Source organism: Callorhinus ursinus, unplaced genomic scaffold (genome assembly GCF_003265705.2).
Source record: "Callorhinus ursinus isolate GAN/ISIS: 27379988/994484 unplaced genomic scaffold, GSC_fseal_2.0 scaffold61, whole genome shotgun sequence".
Lineage (NCBI taxonomy): Eukaryota > Metazoa > Chordata > Mammalia > Carnivora > Otariidae > Callorhinus > Callorhinus ursinus.
The window spans coordinates 4,206,552-4,222,819 of NW_027397123.1; the positions used below are offsets into that span (position 1 = coordinate 4,206,552).

Below are 16,268 nucleotides of genomic sequence, written 5' to 3' on the forward strand. Positions count from 1 at the left end.
TCCATCCATCCATCCATCCATCCATCCATAATTTTACAAACTTCCTGCCCACCTCTCAGGTTTTGAGTGGCACCAGACCACTGAGTGCCATGAATCCCAGGTCCAGGGTAACTTGAAGCTCACCTTGAGGCAACTAGTGAAGGGTTTTATGTAGGGCAGAGCCATGGTCAAAACTTGATTTTAAAGACCAGGAACAAAATTACTGTAAAACTAATAATTAAGTGTGATTCTAGGAGAGCATTTAGAGGGGTCTAGAAGAACTTAGCAGAATGTGGTCCAATGATCCCGCTTAGAGAAGCCCGGGGGTTGGGAAGAAAACATAAATTGGCCAGGTGGGGACAGAGGTCATGTCTTAGGTAAAGGCAATGATGCTCTCAGTCCCAGCCAATTGTTGCCAGTTGGGAACATGAGCTCAGCACTGCCTGACCTTCCACTGCTTTTGGAGAAGTAAGAAGCCAGATTTTCATGTGAAATGCCCTACTTTCAGAAACGAACAAACCAACAAACATGGTGCTGGCCAAACCAAACCTGTCTACAGGCTGGAGGCAGTCCAAGGGCCCCCAGTGTGCAGCCACGACCCATCTGTCTCTCTTGGAGACATCAGTGAGCTTATCTGCCACCTTACTAGATTTTACATAGAGTTACCTTTACAGAGAGTTAAATTTAAGTCCCAATTTGCATGGCTGGGCCTCTTTGTGCTGGTCCCTCTAGAGTTAGCAGGATGTGTGACAGAGTGTGTCTCCGGTCTCAGCACAGACCTGCACCCCTCCCACCTGCCCAGCCAAAATTTCCACCAACAAGGGCCCCTCACCCCCTCGGGCTCTTTCTCTCCTCAGGCTGCGTGGCTCATGCCAAATGCTGTTGGGTGTCCAGTACCCAGCGTGGGGAAAGCTAGGCTGCTTGCTGAGCAGGAAGGGGGTCGGTCCCCAGGAGTAGTGCCTGTGCTGGCCTGGGCTGGGCCTGGGTTAGGGATGAGAGCTCTGAATGGGGACAGAATTTCCAGGCAGAACCGACACCAGCTCTGCAGGTGCTAATAGTGCTACACACAAAAACGTCTTCAAGGCCACATCCACTTGAGAAAAGCTGGGTTAAAAAAGGTAAATAGAGGGGCGCCTGGGTGGCTCAGTCGTTAAACGTCTGCCTTTGGCTCGGGGTCCTGGGATCGAGCCCCACATTGGGCTCCCTGCTCGGCGGGAAGCCTGCTTCTCCCTCTCCCACTCCCCCTGCTTGTGTTCCCTCTCTCGCTGTGTCTCTCTCTGTCAAATAAACAAAAGATTTTTAAAAAAGGTAAATAGATTCCCAACTGTGAGTCTTTTTGATCCCTTTAATCAGCTGGGTGCGCATCAGACATCTCCCAGCATGGGGGCTAAAGTACAGTCCATTGTTCACACTTCTTTAGCCACGGAACCGATTCTACATTTCCCGTGAAAAACTTGGCAGGGTTGCAGGTCAGTGTTTTGAGGGATGTGCTGTGGGTCCCCTTTGAGTTTCTATAAGAGCTGTGGCAAGGGCTAGATTCCATTTTTTGTGGTAAAGACTAGCCTCCAGCAGCTGGACCCTTGTGCCCCCTCTGCCACCAGCCGCCCTCATGGGGGAATGGCTTGGGGACGCCAGGACGAGTGGGAAAGGGCACTTCTTAGAGCAGGGCTGTGTGCTCACCCTCAGCAGCTCCAGGCAGTCTCCAGGACATAAGAAGTGGGACCACGGGCCTGGAATTGGAAGGCTGCTGAGACAGGGTAGGGCGTAGAGGTGGGGAACAATAGGCATTGGGCACAAAGGCTCAGGACAAGGCCACGCTATCCAGACCTGTGGCCTGCTCAACACAGGCCTATTGAGGGCCTTACAAGACCTCAGAGCCAGCCTCCCTGAGTCCATTCTTCCCTCTTGGGCATCTGGTGACCCATCTTACTCTCAGAAGACTCATCAAGCCCATCAAGGGGCATGCTCAAAGACAGGGGTCTGTATCCTGTTATAACATAGGCAAGAGCGGTGGGGGGCTTCCCACTGTGCTCCCAGGCCCAAGAATTGTGCCTGGCACACAGCAGTTGCTCCGTGCTAGCTCGCCGGATGCAAAAGAGAGCAAAATAGTTTTTACCTGTTTCCTCGTGTCTTCCTTCTTCGGGGACCCTGGCAGCATCTGAGAGTGAAAGGGGAAGCACAGCGAAGGATTTTCACCCTCCTCGGCCACACCCCCTGCCCCTCAGTGACTCACAGGGCAACCAAGAGGCATAACAAAGTGGAGAGTTGGGAAAAGAGGGAACAAGGACGATGTGGGCTCAGAGGCAGATTGGAGGGAACGCTCGAGTACCCACGGTCAGTTTTTAGTTTCAGTATATGGATTTATACATCAGATAGTTAGACGTAGTTCCTCCACAACTTCCCCTCTATCCAGCTCTCAGGAAATGCTGATAATTCAAGCCAAGCAGTTTAGAACTGCCAGCCTGCTGAAAAAGCCAGAAGACAATCTGAAAGTATTTGTAGTTTAGTGCTACCATCCAGTTATTCTCATTCCCATACTTTTCCTCCAAAGGCAAGAATGGTAGGGAGTCTGGTCAGTTACACTGATGCTTCAGCAGCTCCCAAGGGTCAAGGGAAGAGCACACAGATATCAGGAAGAAAAACGATAACTTAACGTGAAGTGTTATTGAATGGGCAAGTCATGAGACTGGAAACTTACCACTTGGTCAGGCTTCTAGTCGGTGAGTGTCTTGAGACCGGAACCAGACATCAGCTAAAGCCATTCAAATCCTACAGGGGTTTGAACAGGGAAGTCTCTGAGAAATCTGTACCCTGGCATCACCAAACTCTACTGACTGCCAGCCATTGAGAAGGAAACAGAAAAGGGAAAGAACAGCTTGTTCAAAAAACAGTGATGTTCTGGGAAGGTGTATTCTTCCCTATTTCTTTTGCTAAGAACAACTAAAAACCCTGGATCCCTGGATGTTATAAAACAAGCATAAGAAGACACTGAAAGGTTGAGAGAAGACACACTGTTAGGGACCTTAGGACCTGAGGAATGATATGATGGTGAATTCCCTGGGTTTCACTGGATACTGAAGAAACAAGCAACTGGAAATGCCAATGGGCTCAGAAAAAAAGTTCAGCAAAACTCTGCTCTTCTAGCCAAAGAACCAAGAAAGGGGCAACCCAGAAAGACAAATCTTTCAGGCAATAACTGCTCTGCTCCAGCTAAATAGCACAGAAAAACCTGCTGCTTCACTCCCACCCCTGACAGCAAAGGCTGAGTGGGGCCCTTGCTAGGCCGTAAAGAAGAGTCCAGGCCACTACCCCCTACCACATCTGAGTGGTGCCAGAGGAGGCTGAATGTGGAGCTGGGCCCTCCATCCCCACTGGACTATTCCTCCCCACAGTGTTAGTGGAGACCACCTGGGGAGCCCGAACATCCACCCCCACCCAGTGGTGATGAGGCATCATTCTCCTCACTAAAGTGGTGTAAGAGGAGGTCTAGGGGAGGGTCAGGACTTTCACCTCACTCAGTGGTCATAAGCCCACCTCCTACTGTGGAATCTACATGAAGTGGTGTGGAGAACAGTAATGAAGTACCCCTCCCTCTCACAGCCAGGGTGGTATTAGTCGATGCATAATGGGGAACGTGATCTTCTATCCCTGCCTAGCAATAATAAGAAAACTTCACACACACACACACACACACACACACACACACACACACACACACACCAGGTGTCAGGAGAGGCTGAGTGGAGAACCTGAACTTCTACCCCACTTGGCAATAATGAGGCAGTGCCCCCATTCATTTCACTGGAGCACTGTCACGGGAGGCTTTCTAAAGCACAGATTTGAATAAGATCCAGTCCCATAAATAATACCCCAAAAGCCGAGGTTTCAATTATAAATCACTTGGCATACTAAGAACCAAGAAGTTCTCAAACTGAATGTGAGAAGATAATCAACAGACACAAACACAAAGATGACACAGATGTTGGAATTATCTGACAAAGATTTTAAAGCAGCCATCATAAAAATGCTTCAGTGAGCAATTACAAACATGCTTGAAACAAATGAAAAAAATAGAGTGTGTCATTAAAGAAAGAAGCTATAAAGAAGAATCAAAAGGAAATTTTAGAACTAAAAAGATACAATAACTGAAATAAAAACCTTAATGAATGGGCTCAACAGCAGAATGGGGATTATAGAAATAACGATCAGTGAAATGGAACATAGAACAAGAGAATTTAACCAATTTGAACAGCAGAGAGAGAAAAGAAACTGAAAAAATAAATGAACAGAGCCTCAGGGGCATGTGTGGCTATATGACAAAAGATCTAACATTAACGTCATTGGCGCCTCGGAAGAGAGGAGGAAGATGGTGAGGCTTAGAAAACATTTGAAGAAATAATGTCCCTCATTTGACAAAACAAACAAACAAAACCCATACATCAGATTCAAGAAGCTGAGTGAATCCCAAACAAGATAAACCCAAAGAAATCCATGGCAAGACACATAATAGTCAAACTTCTAAAAACTAAAGACAAAGAAAAAATCTTGAAAACAACCACAGAGAAATGACACATTACCTATAGGGAGAAAACCCATTCAAATGACAGTAGATTTCATATCAAAAACCATGGAGGACTAAGGAACTGAAACAACATTTCTCAGCTACTGAAAGAAAAGAACTATCAATCTGGAAACTTATATCTAGTGAAAAATATCCTTCAGGAATGAAGAGGAAATCAAGACATCCTCAGATGAAGGAAAGCTAAAGGAATTTTTAACCAACAGAAACCCAAAAAGAATGGCTAAAGGGAATTCTCTAAATAGAAAGAAAATAATTTAAAAAAAAGAAGAAATCTTGGAACACCAAAAAGGAAGAAAGAACATGGAAAGAGCAAACCTATGGGTAAATACAATAGACTTTCCTTCTCTTCTTGAGTTTTCTAAATTATGCTTGGCAATCAAAGTAAAAACCATAACACTGTGTAATGCTGTTCTTTATGTAGAGGAAGTATTTAAGACAATTATAAACAGGAGAGGGTAAAGGGATGTGGAGGGAGGTTTCTATACTTGAACTGGTAAAATGTTGAAACCAGTAGATTTTGGTAAGTTCTATATAATGTAATACTTAGATCAATCACTAAAAAAGCTATACAAAGTGATATACTCAAGGTATATCAATAGGTATATTGATATAGGTAAATCAAAATGGAATTTTATAGGTAAATCAATAGGATTCCAATCAAATCAATAAAATTCCAATCAAAATGGAATTTTAAAATTGTTCAAGAGAGGGACACCCGGGTGGCTCAATCAGTTGAGCATCTGCCTTCAGCTCAGGTCATGATCCCAGAGTCCTGGGACTGAGTCCCGCATCAGGCTCCCTGCTCAGTGGGGAGCCTGCTTCTCCCTCTCCCTCTCTGCCTGCTGATCCCCCTTGCTTGCTCTCTCGTGCTCTCTCTATTAATTATATAAAATCTTAAAAAAAAAATAAAAATAAAATAGTTCAAGAGACCCACAGGAAGGGAGGAGAAAAACAAATTAAAAACAGAGAGAACAAAGAGAAAACAAGAACAAAATGACAAGTTTAAGCCTTACCATGTAAGTATTACATTAAATGTAAGTAGTGTAAATACACAAATGAAAAAAGAGATTGACAGAGTGAATAAAAAACATGACCCAACTATATGCTGTCCATAAGAAAATAACTTCAAATATAATTAGATAGGTAAGTTGAAAATAAAATAATGTAAAAGGATATACTATACCAACATTAATCAAAAGAAATTTGATTTCTTCCAAAAAATTAAAAAATAGAAGTACCGTATGTCTGAGCAGTTCCACTTCTGGGTATTTATCTGAAGAATGTTAACTCAAAAACCATGCCAGTTCCTCAAAATATTAAAAATAGAACTAACATATGGTCCAGGAATTTCACTTCTGGCTATTTACCAAAACAAAGTGAAAACACTAATTCAAAAACTATGGCACCTCCAAGTTCACTGCAACATTATTTACAATAGCCAAGACATAGAAGCAACCTAAGTGTGCATCAGTGGATGAATAGGTAAGGAAAATGTGGTGTGCATATACAATGAAATATTATTCAGCCATAAGAAAGAAGGAAATCTTGCCATTTGTGACAACATGGATAGACTTTAAGGGCATTATGCTAAGTGAAATAAGCCAAACAGAAAGACAAACACTGTCTGACCTCACTTATTATGTGGAATCTAAAAAACAAACAAACAAAATGAACTCACAGATACGAGGCACAGATTGGTTCAGAGACAGAGGTTGGGAGGTGGTAAAATAATCTATGGGTCAAAGAGAAAAATCTTAAGGGAAATGTAAAAAAAAAATACATTGAACTGAAAAAAAATGAAAATAGAACTTACCAAATTTTGTGGGAGACAGCTAAGTACAGGAGGGAAATTTATAGCATTGAATGCTTACATTAAAAGAAAAAAGCTTTAGGGGCACCCAGTTAAGTAGGCTCAGTAAGTTAAGCAACTGACTCTTGATTTCAGCTCAGGTCATGATCTCAGGGTCATGGTATCGAGCCCACGTCAAGCTCCACACTCAGCAGGGAATCTGCTTGAGATTCCCTCTCTCCCTCTCCCTTTGTACCTCCTCCAGCTCGCACTCTCTCAAGCTCTCTAAAATAAGTAAATCTTAAAAAAAAAGGAAGACAGGCCTCAAATGAACAATATAAGTTTCCATCTCTAGAAGCTAGAAAATAAGAGAAAAATAAACCCAAACAAGCATAAGGAAGGAAATAATAAATACAAAGACAGAAATCAATGAAACTGAAAACAGAGAAATAATAGAGAAAATTAAATATCTAGTTCATGAAAAGACCAATAAAACTGACAAATCTCTAGCAAGGCTGACAAAAGAGAGAAGACAAATTGCTAACATCAAGAATGAAATGGTATATTGCTACAGGTCCTGCAGACATCAAAAAGGTAGTGAGGGAATACTATTAACAACTCTTGCACATAAATTTCAAAATTTAGATTAAATGGATCAATTCCTCAAAAACTACAAACTACCACAACTCACCAAATGTCAATTAGGTAATTTGGGTTTTTTTGAGGTTTTATTTATTTATTTGAGAGAGAGATTGAGAGAGAGCACAAGCAGGGCACAGGGAGAGGAACAAGCAGACTCCTGGCTGAGTAGGGAGCCATCAGGTAATTTGAATAGCCCTATAACTACTGAGATAATTTAAAACATGAGCAAAAAAATCTCCGGGCACATATGGCTTTACTGGAGAATTCAAGCCAATGTTTGAAGAAGTAACACCAATGCAACATAATCTCTTCCAGAAAATAGTGGAGGGAACACTTCTTAACTCATTCTTTGAAGCCAGGATTAACCCTAAAACAAACAAACAAATAAAAAAGACAAAACAGCATAAAGGAAAACTACAGACCAATATTCCTCATGAATATGGGGGCAAAAAATTTTACCAAAATATTAGCAGTTAGGATTCAGCAATATATAAAAAGAATTATACACTATGACCAAGTAGCTATTATTCCAGGGATGCAAGGCTGATTCAATATCTGAAAATCAAACAATGTAATCATATTAATGGGATAAAGAAGAAAAATCAGATGATCATATAAATTGTTGTAGAAAAAAACATTTGACAAAATTCAACACCCATTTGTGACAAAAACTCTCTGAAGACCAGGAATAGAGAGGAAATTCCTCAACTTGACAATCTATAACGAACCTAAAAAACCCCGAAGCTAATATATCAGTACCAAAAGACTGAATACATTCCCCTCTTAGATTGGGAACAAGGCAAAGATGCCCACTGTCACCACTCTACTCAGTGTAGTACTGGAAGTTCAGCAAGGTTGCAGAATACAGGATCAATACAAAAATTAGTCACTTTTTTTATATTGACAATCTGCATGTGGAAACTGAAATGTAAAATACAATTCCACCTATAATGGCTTTTTAAAAAATAATTAGATGTAATAAATATAACAAAACATATACAAGAAAACGACAAAACAGTGCTAAAAAAATAAAAGAAGACCTAAATAAATACCACATTCATGAACTGGAAGACTAAATACAATAAAGATGTCAATTCTCCCCAGGTTGACAAGCAAATTTCATGCAACTACTTTCAAGATCCCAGCAAAAATTTGTGTAGCTATAGACAAGATTATTCTAAAGTCTATATAGAAAGACAGAGAACTAGAATAGAACATTTCTTTTTTAAAGATGTATGTATTTATTTATTTATTTAGTTTAGAGAAAGAGAGCATGTGCGTGAGCAAGGGGAGAGGCAGAGGGAGAGGGAGAGAATCTTCAAGTAGACTCCCTGCTGAGCATGGAGCCTGATGGGGGGCTTGATCCCATGACTTGAGCTGAAATCAAGAGTCAGTCACTCAACGGACTGAGCCACCCAAGTGCCCCTAGATAGAACATTTCTGAAGAAGAATAAAGGGGTGGTCACTCTACTTATTTCACAGCTTATTATAAAGTAATATACAGTAACCAAAACTGTCTGTTATTGGTGGGGGGAATAAATACATAGTTCAACTGAGTGAACTAAAGAACCCAGAAATGATCCCAAATAAATGTGGCCAACTAATTTTTCATAAAGAAGCAAAAGCAATCCAATGGAAGAAATATAAGTCTTTTCAACAAATGGTGCTGGAGCAATGGGCTATATCCATAAGCAAAACATGAACCTCAACCCAAACCTCACACTTTATACAAAAATGAACTCAAAGTGGGGATCATAGATTTGTATGCAAAACATTAAACTATAAAACTTTTAGAAGGTAACATGGGGGAAAATCTTTGGGACATAGGGCCTGATGAAGCATTCTTAGACATGAGACCAAAAGCATAACTCCTAAAAATCTATAAATTGAAATTAATTAAAATTAAAAATTTGTGGGTTTTGTTTTGTCTTGCTCTGTGAAAGGCCTTGTTAAGACAATGAAAAGACCAACTACAGACTGGAAGAGAATATTTGCATATCTAGAATGCATATATATAAAGAACTCTCAAAACTCAACATTAAAAAAATAAAATTAGATGATGGTGTTAAGCCTAAAAATAAGCCGATAAGTTATTTTACCAGCAAAAATTAGTTTATTCGGGAATAACAGAATTGCAATGCGGGACGAACAAGCTATGGTAAAAGGCATAGTCCAACAAACAAAGGAGAAGAACGCTATTTTATGGACAAGGAAGAAGTTAAAAGGGGTTGTTTGCAATGAAAGTCTGTTGGAGAAAAACACAAGTCCAGGGTGATAACAGTTTCTCATTGGCTGAGTTGCAGGGGTACTTGATTTCTTGTAGGAGGTGCAATGTGCCTCTTTTTTACCATTGGGGCCTGTACACAGGATACTTACCTGTTGAGAATTCTTCTTTTGGAGTCTGTTGTTAACCATTCTTCCTGTAATTGACATTGGGTGGAATGGCTCCCCCTTTTAGCTTCCCTTCTAACCTCCCTGCTCCATTTTAGTGAGGTTTTTCTTCATTAATTTTCACAATGGGCAAAAGACATGAGGAGACATTTCCCTGAAGATGACATATATGGATGGAAAATAATCATATAAAAAGATGTTCACACTGGCTGTTGTATGCAACTGATGAATCACTGAATTCTACCCCTGAAACTAATAATAAAAAATGAATAAAATAATAAAAAGATGTTCAACAATCACTAGCCTTTAGAGAAATGCAAATTAAGATCACAAAGAGGTAATACTTCCACCACACCTATTATTGTTAGACAGCTAAAATTAAAAACAGTGGCAATATCAAATGCTGGAAAGGATGTGCAGTAACTGAATCTTTTATATATTGCTGGTAGGAATGTAAAATTCTCCACCCACTTTGGAAAACAATCTCAAAACAGTTCCTCAGAAGGTTAAATGTAGAATTACCATATAACTCTGCACTTCCACTCCTAGGTATATACCTAAGAGAAAAACATAACCACCCAGAAATTTGAACACAAATGTGCATAATAACATTATTCATAAAAGCCAAAAAGTAGGAACAGCCCAGGTGTCCTTCAAGTGATGAATGGATAAAGAAAATACGGTATATCCATACAATAAAATATTTGGCAATAAAAAGAAATAAAGTACTGATAGATGCTACCACACAGCTGAACATAGAAACATTAAGTGAAAGAAGCTGATCACAAAAGACCACATATTTTATGATTCCATTTATATGAAATGTCTAGAAAAAGAAAATCTATAGAGATGCAAAGTAGATTTAATGGTTGCCTAGAGCTGGGTGGGGGTGCTGAGAGGAAATGGGAGCTGACTGCTAATGGGCATGGGTTTACTTTGCAGGTGATGAAATGTTCTAAAATTGATTGTGGTTGAGAGTGCCTGGCTCGCTCAGTCAGCAGAAGATGAAACTTGATCTCCAGGTCATGAGTTTGAGCCCCAGGTGTGGCGTGCAGTTTATTTAAAATAAAATATTTTAAAATTGATTGCGGTGATGGTTGCACAACCCATGAATATAAACCGCTGTGAACATAAAACCACTGAAGTGTACACTTTTTTTTTTAAGATTTTCTTTATTTATTTGACAAAGAGAGAGAGAGGGAGAGCACAAGTAGGCAGAGAGGCAAGCAGAGGGTGAGGGAGAAGAAGGCTTCCCGCAGAGCAGGGAGCCTGATGTGGGGCTTGATCCCAGGACCGCAGGATCATGACCTGAGCCGAAGGCAGACGCTTAACAACTGAGCCACCCAGGCGCCCCTGAAGGGTACACTTTAAGTAAGTGGATTGTATGGGCAATTAGAAAATGGGCAAGAGTCATGAAGAGACATTTCACCAAAGGGGATACACGGATGGCTAATAAGTACATAAAGAGATGTTTAACATCACTGGCCATCAGTGAAATGCAAATCAAGACCATGATAAGATATCACTACATAACTATTAGAACAGCTAAAATAAAAACTAATGACAATACCACATGTGGGTGACAGATACAGTGAAACTGCATCATTCATACATTTGCTGGTAAGAATATAAAATGGTACAGCCACTCGGGAACATCGTTTGTGAGTTTCTTAAAAAACAAAACAAAAAAATACACCTACCACGTGACTCATCAATTGCATTCCTAGGTGTTTATCCCCCCAAAATGAAAACTTATGTCCACACACAAACCTTTACACAATTGTTCACAGCAGCTTTATTTGTAATAGCCAAAAACTGGCAGCAACCAGCATGTGAACAGTTAAATTGTGATCCATCCATACCATGTAGTAGCAAGGGCAGGGCACAATATTGATAATGATTCTGAAAGGCATTATACTAAGAAAAAAAAAAGTCAACCTCAGATGGTTGCATAACGCATGATTCCTTTTATGTAACATTCTTGAAATGACAAAATGAAAGAGATGGAAAACAGATTGCTGGTTGCCAGGGGCAAAGGGAAGTGGGCTTGACTATAAGGGAGAGCCTTGTGGTAAGGGACTAATTCTGGATCTTGCTGGTAGTGATAGCCACATACATCTAGACATGTGATCAAAGGACTTGGAACTGTACACACACTGTACTAATGCCACACTCCTGGTTTTGATACTGTACCATCTTTGCATAAGATATGGGCACACTAGACACTCTATGCTGTCTGTGCAACTTCCTGTGAATGTATAATTATTTCAAAATAAAAAGTTCTATTTTTGCAACTTCCTGTGATTCTGTAACTATTTCAAAATCAAAAGTTAAAATCCCCAGCAATCCCAATGGGGACTCTAGCTGGGGGACAGGGTCCCAAAGGTCTCTGACAAGAGACCCACTGGGGACTTAAATCCCTGATCATCACCTAGGAGTGCCTGAGGCACAACTCCAGGCATTGCTTACAGTCTTCTAACAAGAGGAAACTGGGCAATAGGCTCATGGACGTGCCTCGACTTCTGGAGGCCAAGGGCTTATGGAAGAGGCCAGGGTGGAAGCAGGACTCTGTGACTTTGGTGCCTTTACTCGTCCTTCCATCTTTTCCTCCAAAGAGGTAGATGGTCTCCAATATTGGGTGACCAAGTCTTCTAAATACTTTCTGCAATCGAAGATTCCATCCTGTTGATGATTCTTCCACTGGGGCCTGTAATTGACGATTCTTCCTCGAATTGACATTGGGTGGTACGCCTCCTCTTCTATGGTGGGTGACCACTATTTTGGGTGACATCCCTTGCCCCCCCAACTGGGGAGGCAGTGGAACCAGGCAACTAGGTGCCCCTTGTGAGTCATGTGCCCCCTCTGAGCCTCCTCCCCAGGACTATAAAATGAGAAGAGTAATAGTGCCTTCCTCACAGGGTTATTGCAGCTACACATGTGAGGCGCTCAGCTGCAGGCACAGCTTATGACAAGCATGTGATAAATAGACCTGGGTTCAAATCCCAGTCCTGCCAATTGTCAGTGGTGACATCCCTCAGTTTCCCTTCTAAGGGAGATGATGGGATTGGATATTGGCAGGACTGACCTGGTGGGTGTGCCATGAGAAATCATGAGCGCAGCAAGCACTTCGCACAGTGGCTGTCATAGAATGAGTGCTCTGTCACAGTGAGCTGTTAGTACTATGGACACTGTCACTTGCTCTGCTTGACCAACACTCCTTGGTGACATTGAGTCACACACCTCTGGCTGCTTAGCCCTAGCCTGGGCTTGACAGAGAGACCCTATTGTTTCCCTCCCATTATCCAGGGAAGATATTCTGGGCAGACCAGACTCTGGGATGGGGGTGGGGGGTGTCTTCTGTTTGGCTGCTGCCCTGCCCATGAGGCCCGTGAGGCCCGTGAGGCTGAGCTTGTCTCCTCCTATCTAGGGAGCAGGCCGGAGTTGGAAGCCAGGAGGGTGGGGAAAAGAGAGGCTTGGCTACTCCTGAGCTGTGCTATGCGTCCCCAATCCTGGCCCAGGGGAGGAGGCTTGGGAGTAGCCCGCCCTGGCCTGGAGCCCTTTCATCGATGAGGATAACAGAGCTGCCTACTGCAGGCACTGTCCTCAGGACAGGATTGGGAGCCACCAGGGATGGCTTGTCTCAGCCAGGGGGCACCTGGGAGGTTGGCGGGAGAAGAGGGAAAGGAGATCCATGTTGTCATGACCCTGGCCTGGTGCCTGGGCGTCCTCCTTCCTACACGGGGTGGTCTGCCCCTGCCAACACGAGACCAGCTCCGGTCTACGCAAGCCTAGCCAGACGTCATCTCCTGCATCCGTCCCGGTCTCTCTGAGCCACCGTGCAATGGGTTCTGACTCTTCCTCAGCTTGTCATTTCGCAAGGGAGGAGTGCCAGCAGCCTGTTCCTGTTGACGGGGCCCGAGTAGAGCACACTTGTGTTCTTCGCAAACTTGTTCCTTCCACCATCTTCAGCAGCTGAGGAAGTGGCTATCTTGGATTCCTCTCTTTCCCTCCCCTCCAGCTTTTAGCAAGCTCCATCAACTCCTCTTATGAAAGAGGTCCTGACCTGTCCCCTCTCGTCAACTCCACTTCCTCTCCCTTGGCCTCCTGAGCCCTTTGCCTGCATCTGCTGAGCACCTGGGCTCATGGTCCCCACAGCTGTCAGCGGGGTCTTAGAAACCTCAGCCCCTCCGAAACATTCCTCCGTGTGTCATCCTCCAACGACAACCCAATTCACTCTGAGTAAAAGCCTGAGCCCTAACCATGGCCTATAAGGCCTTCTGTGGGCAACTGCTCTGGTTCACCAGCCCCCTCCAGGCATGCTGGTTTCTTTCTTGTTCCTGAGCATAACAAGTGCATTCCCCCCGTGGGCCTTTGCACCTGATCTTGGCTTTTCCCTGCATCTACGTTCCCCAGAAATGGACAGAATTCCCTCCCTTGCTTCCTTCTGCTCTCTACTCAAATGCTCTCTACTCTTTCTAAAACGGCACATTCTGGCCCAGCACATTCTGGCCTATTCTGCTTAATTTCCTTCTTAGCACGATCACTATCTGACCAACAGTTGCTTATCTGATTATCATCTGTCTATTCCACAGAATGTCAGCTCTGTGAGGTCAGAGAGTGTTTCTTCTTGGTCATTGCGGTATCCCTAGAGCCCAGCATAGAACTGGCACGTAGGAGGTGCTCAGTAAATGTGTGTTGATGGAACAGATGAATTCTGGGGGAGTCCAGGAGAGGAGTGGAGAGTGACATCCTGAATTTTGGTCCTACTTGTGTGTCATCAACTGAATGCTGGTCCCTCCTATGAGATGGGTCTTTGCATCAGATCACTTCATTTTTCCTGAACTTCAGAGTTTTACCTATGACTTTCAGGCCTTCTGTCCTGTCTGTGAACCTTTATTTCATACATCTCTTTAAATCAATTCACTTGATTGATTTTTTTTTTTTTTAAGCTTAGCCTCCTCCTAAGCTTTTATTTAAAAAAAAAAAATCACCAGTTTGGTATGCTGGTGCCCTTTTTTTCTGATACGTGCTAAATGAAACATACATATTAGCGTAAAAGTTGCTCTCCCTTCCTCCTGGGATCAGCTGGCTCATCAGCGTGGTGCTCAGGTGGTGCTTTGGGCAGCACAGGGTTACTCCAGTCCCTCATTATTGACATTGCTGTGCTCTTCAGGGCGAAGTCCTTAGGGGCATTCCTCCCAGGCCAGACCTGCTGGAGCCAGGGTCTGTTGTCAGAGGACAGGTGTGTCAGGGCGGGGTCCCTGTGCATGTGCCAGGGATCCGGTGGAGATGGCTCCCAGAGCTGCTGTGAAGCCCCTACTAGCCTCTGCCCCATCCCCAACCACTCTCCGGCCTTGTTTTCAGCTCCTGGAATTTTGCCAAATATGTTCCCACTTGGGGCCTTCATACACGGTGTCCCCGTGGGACTTTCCTGTCAGTGGGATGCCTCCCCTGACCCCTGAGACCCCAAGACACACCTCCATTCTGCGCTCTAGAAGCCCCCCTTGCACTGGTCTCGGGAGCAGGTATCACAGGTTGCAGTCGGGCATTATGCATGAAGCCGTTGATTCAATGTCCTCCTCTCTACAAGACTGAGAGAGCCCCGCGAGGAAAGGGCTCAGGCAGGCCTCGGGGTCGGCCCCCTCCTAGCCCCACTACCAGCCTCAGCTCTGCCTTGCTCCTGCAAGGGGATTCCCAGTCCAGCCGAGGCGGCCTCATCGCCTTCCCTCCCAACGTGGTTTGGTTAGTCCTGCCTCTCAGTCTTGACTGTGGCCTCTGTAGTATCCTCTGCCTTCTTCAAAAATCAGCTCTGTTCAGGAGCTATACCCACACGTCAGCTCTATTCTTAGGGTTCCCTCAGCACCCTCGGGCCCGTGAGCTCCCGGTGCTTCTCACCAAGATGGCGGAGCGCACCGTGGTGAGAGCTCTGGGCTCTGGGCTCAAGTTGGGGCTGTGCAGTTACCAGCTGGGGGACCTCAAGGAAGTGATTTAACCTCTGTGCCTCAGCTCCTCTGGGTTTGCAAATGTCAATGCATCAGAATCACCTGGAGGGGCCCCACCCCAGAGTTTCTGGTTCCTGCAGCGTGGCGTGGGGACCTGAGAATCTTATCTTTTTTCTTTTCTTTCCTTTTCTTTCTTTTCTTAAGATTTTATTTATTTATTTGAGAAAGAGCGCACACGAGCGAGGTGGAGGGTAGAGGAAGAAGGAGAAGCAGACTCCCCACTGAGCAGGGAGCCTGGTGTGGGGCTCGATTCCAGGACCCCGAGATCATGACCTGAGCCGAAGGCAGATGCTTAACCATCTGAGTCACCCAGGCGCCCCGAGAATGTACCTTTCTAACAAGTTCCCAGGTGATGCGGGTGCTGCTGGTGCGGGACCCCACTTCGAGAGCCATTGTCATACTAGTTAGGGAAGGTAAGTGGAGATTAATTAATGTAGATCAGGTAGAACCATGGGGCACATAGCAAGTGCTCAACAACTCTTAGTTATTAGTACCATTCGTACCGGAGAGTCTGGCCCTCTTCAAATTGCCAACGGGGGTTATGGAAAAAAAGAACTGAGTCCAGGGCCTGGCCACTCCGTTTCCTAGCTCTGGGACCCTAGGAAAATCACCTAGCTTCTCTGAGCCCCGGTGTTAATCTTCACAGCATTGTCCTGTCCCTTCCCAGGATGGCCTGAGCTTCCTGAAGGGGCTCCATACACAGCTGGTGCCTACTTAATGTTTCTTGAACCAAAAAAGTAAAGTTGGAAAGGCTGGAGCTGCAGAGTATGGCATGAATGTGAGGGATGGCGGTCAAAGCAACATAGGCTCACAAAACACCCCGACCTGCAGAGGACGGGAGGGGATGTGAGTGAGCGAAGGGGCCAGACTCAGCCCACAGCTG

The 16,268-nt window shown here is 44.0% G+C and overlaps 1 protein-coding gene across 8 annotated transcripts in view; it reads right to left on the reverse strand.

Moving 5' to 3' along the window:
- The window catches only part of CD22 (CD22 molecule), a 12,389-nt gene extending 9,642 nt beyond the window's left edge, over window positions 1–2,747 (reverse strand). For 2 of the 8 annotated variants that reach the window (XM_025854443.2, XM_025854441.2), the window contains exons 1-2: window positions 2,678–2,747; window positions 2,096–2,137 (exon numbers count right to left, since the gene is read on the reverse strand). In XM_025854443.2, coding sequence (XP_025710228.1) covers window positions 2,096–2,137 — 42 coding nt within the window. In that variant the 5' untranslated portion in view covers window positions 2,678–2,747. Of the gene's footprint in view, window positions 1–2,095; window positions 2,138–2,677 lie in introns of those variants that run through there. The other 6 variants (XM_025854440.2, XM_073885195.1, XM_025854434.2 and 3 more) reach the window with 5 other exon arrangements.
- Window positions 2,748–16,268: the final 13,521 nt, after the last annotated feature.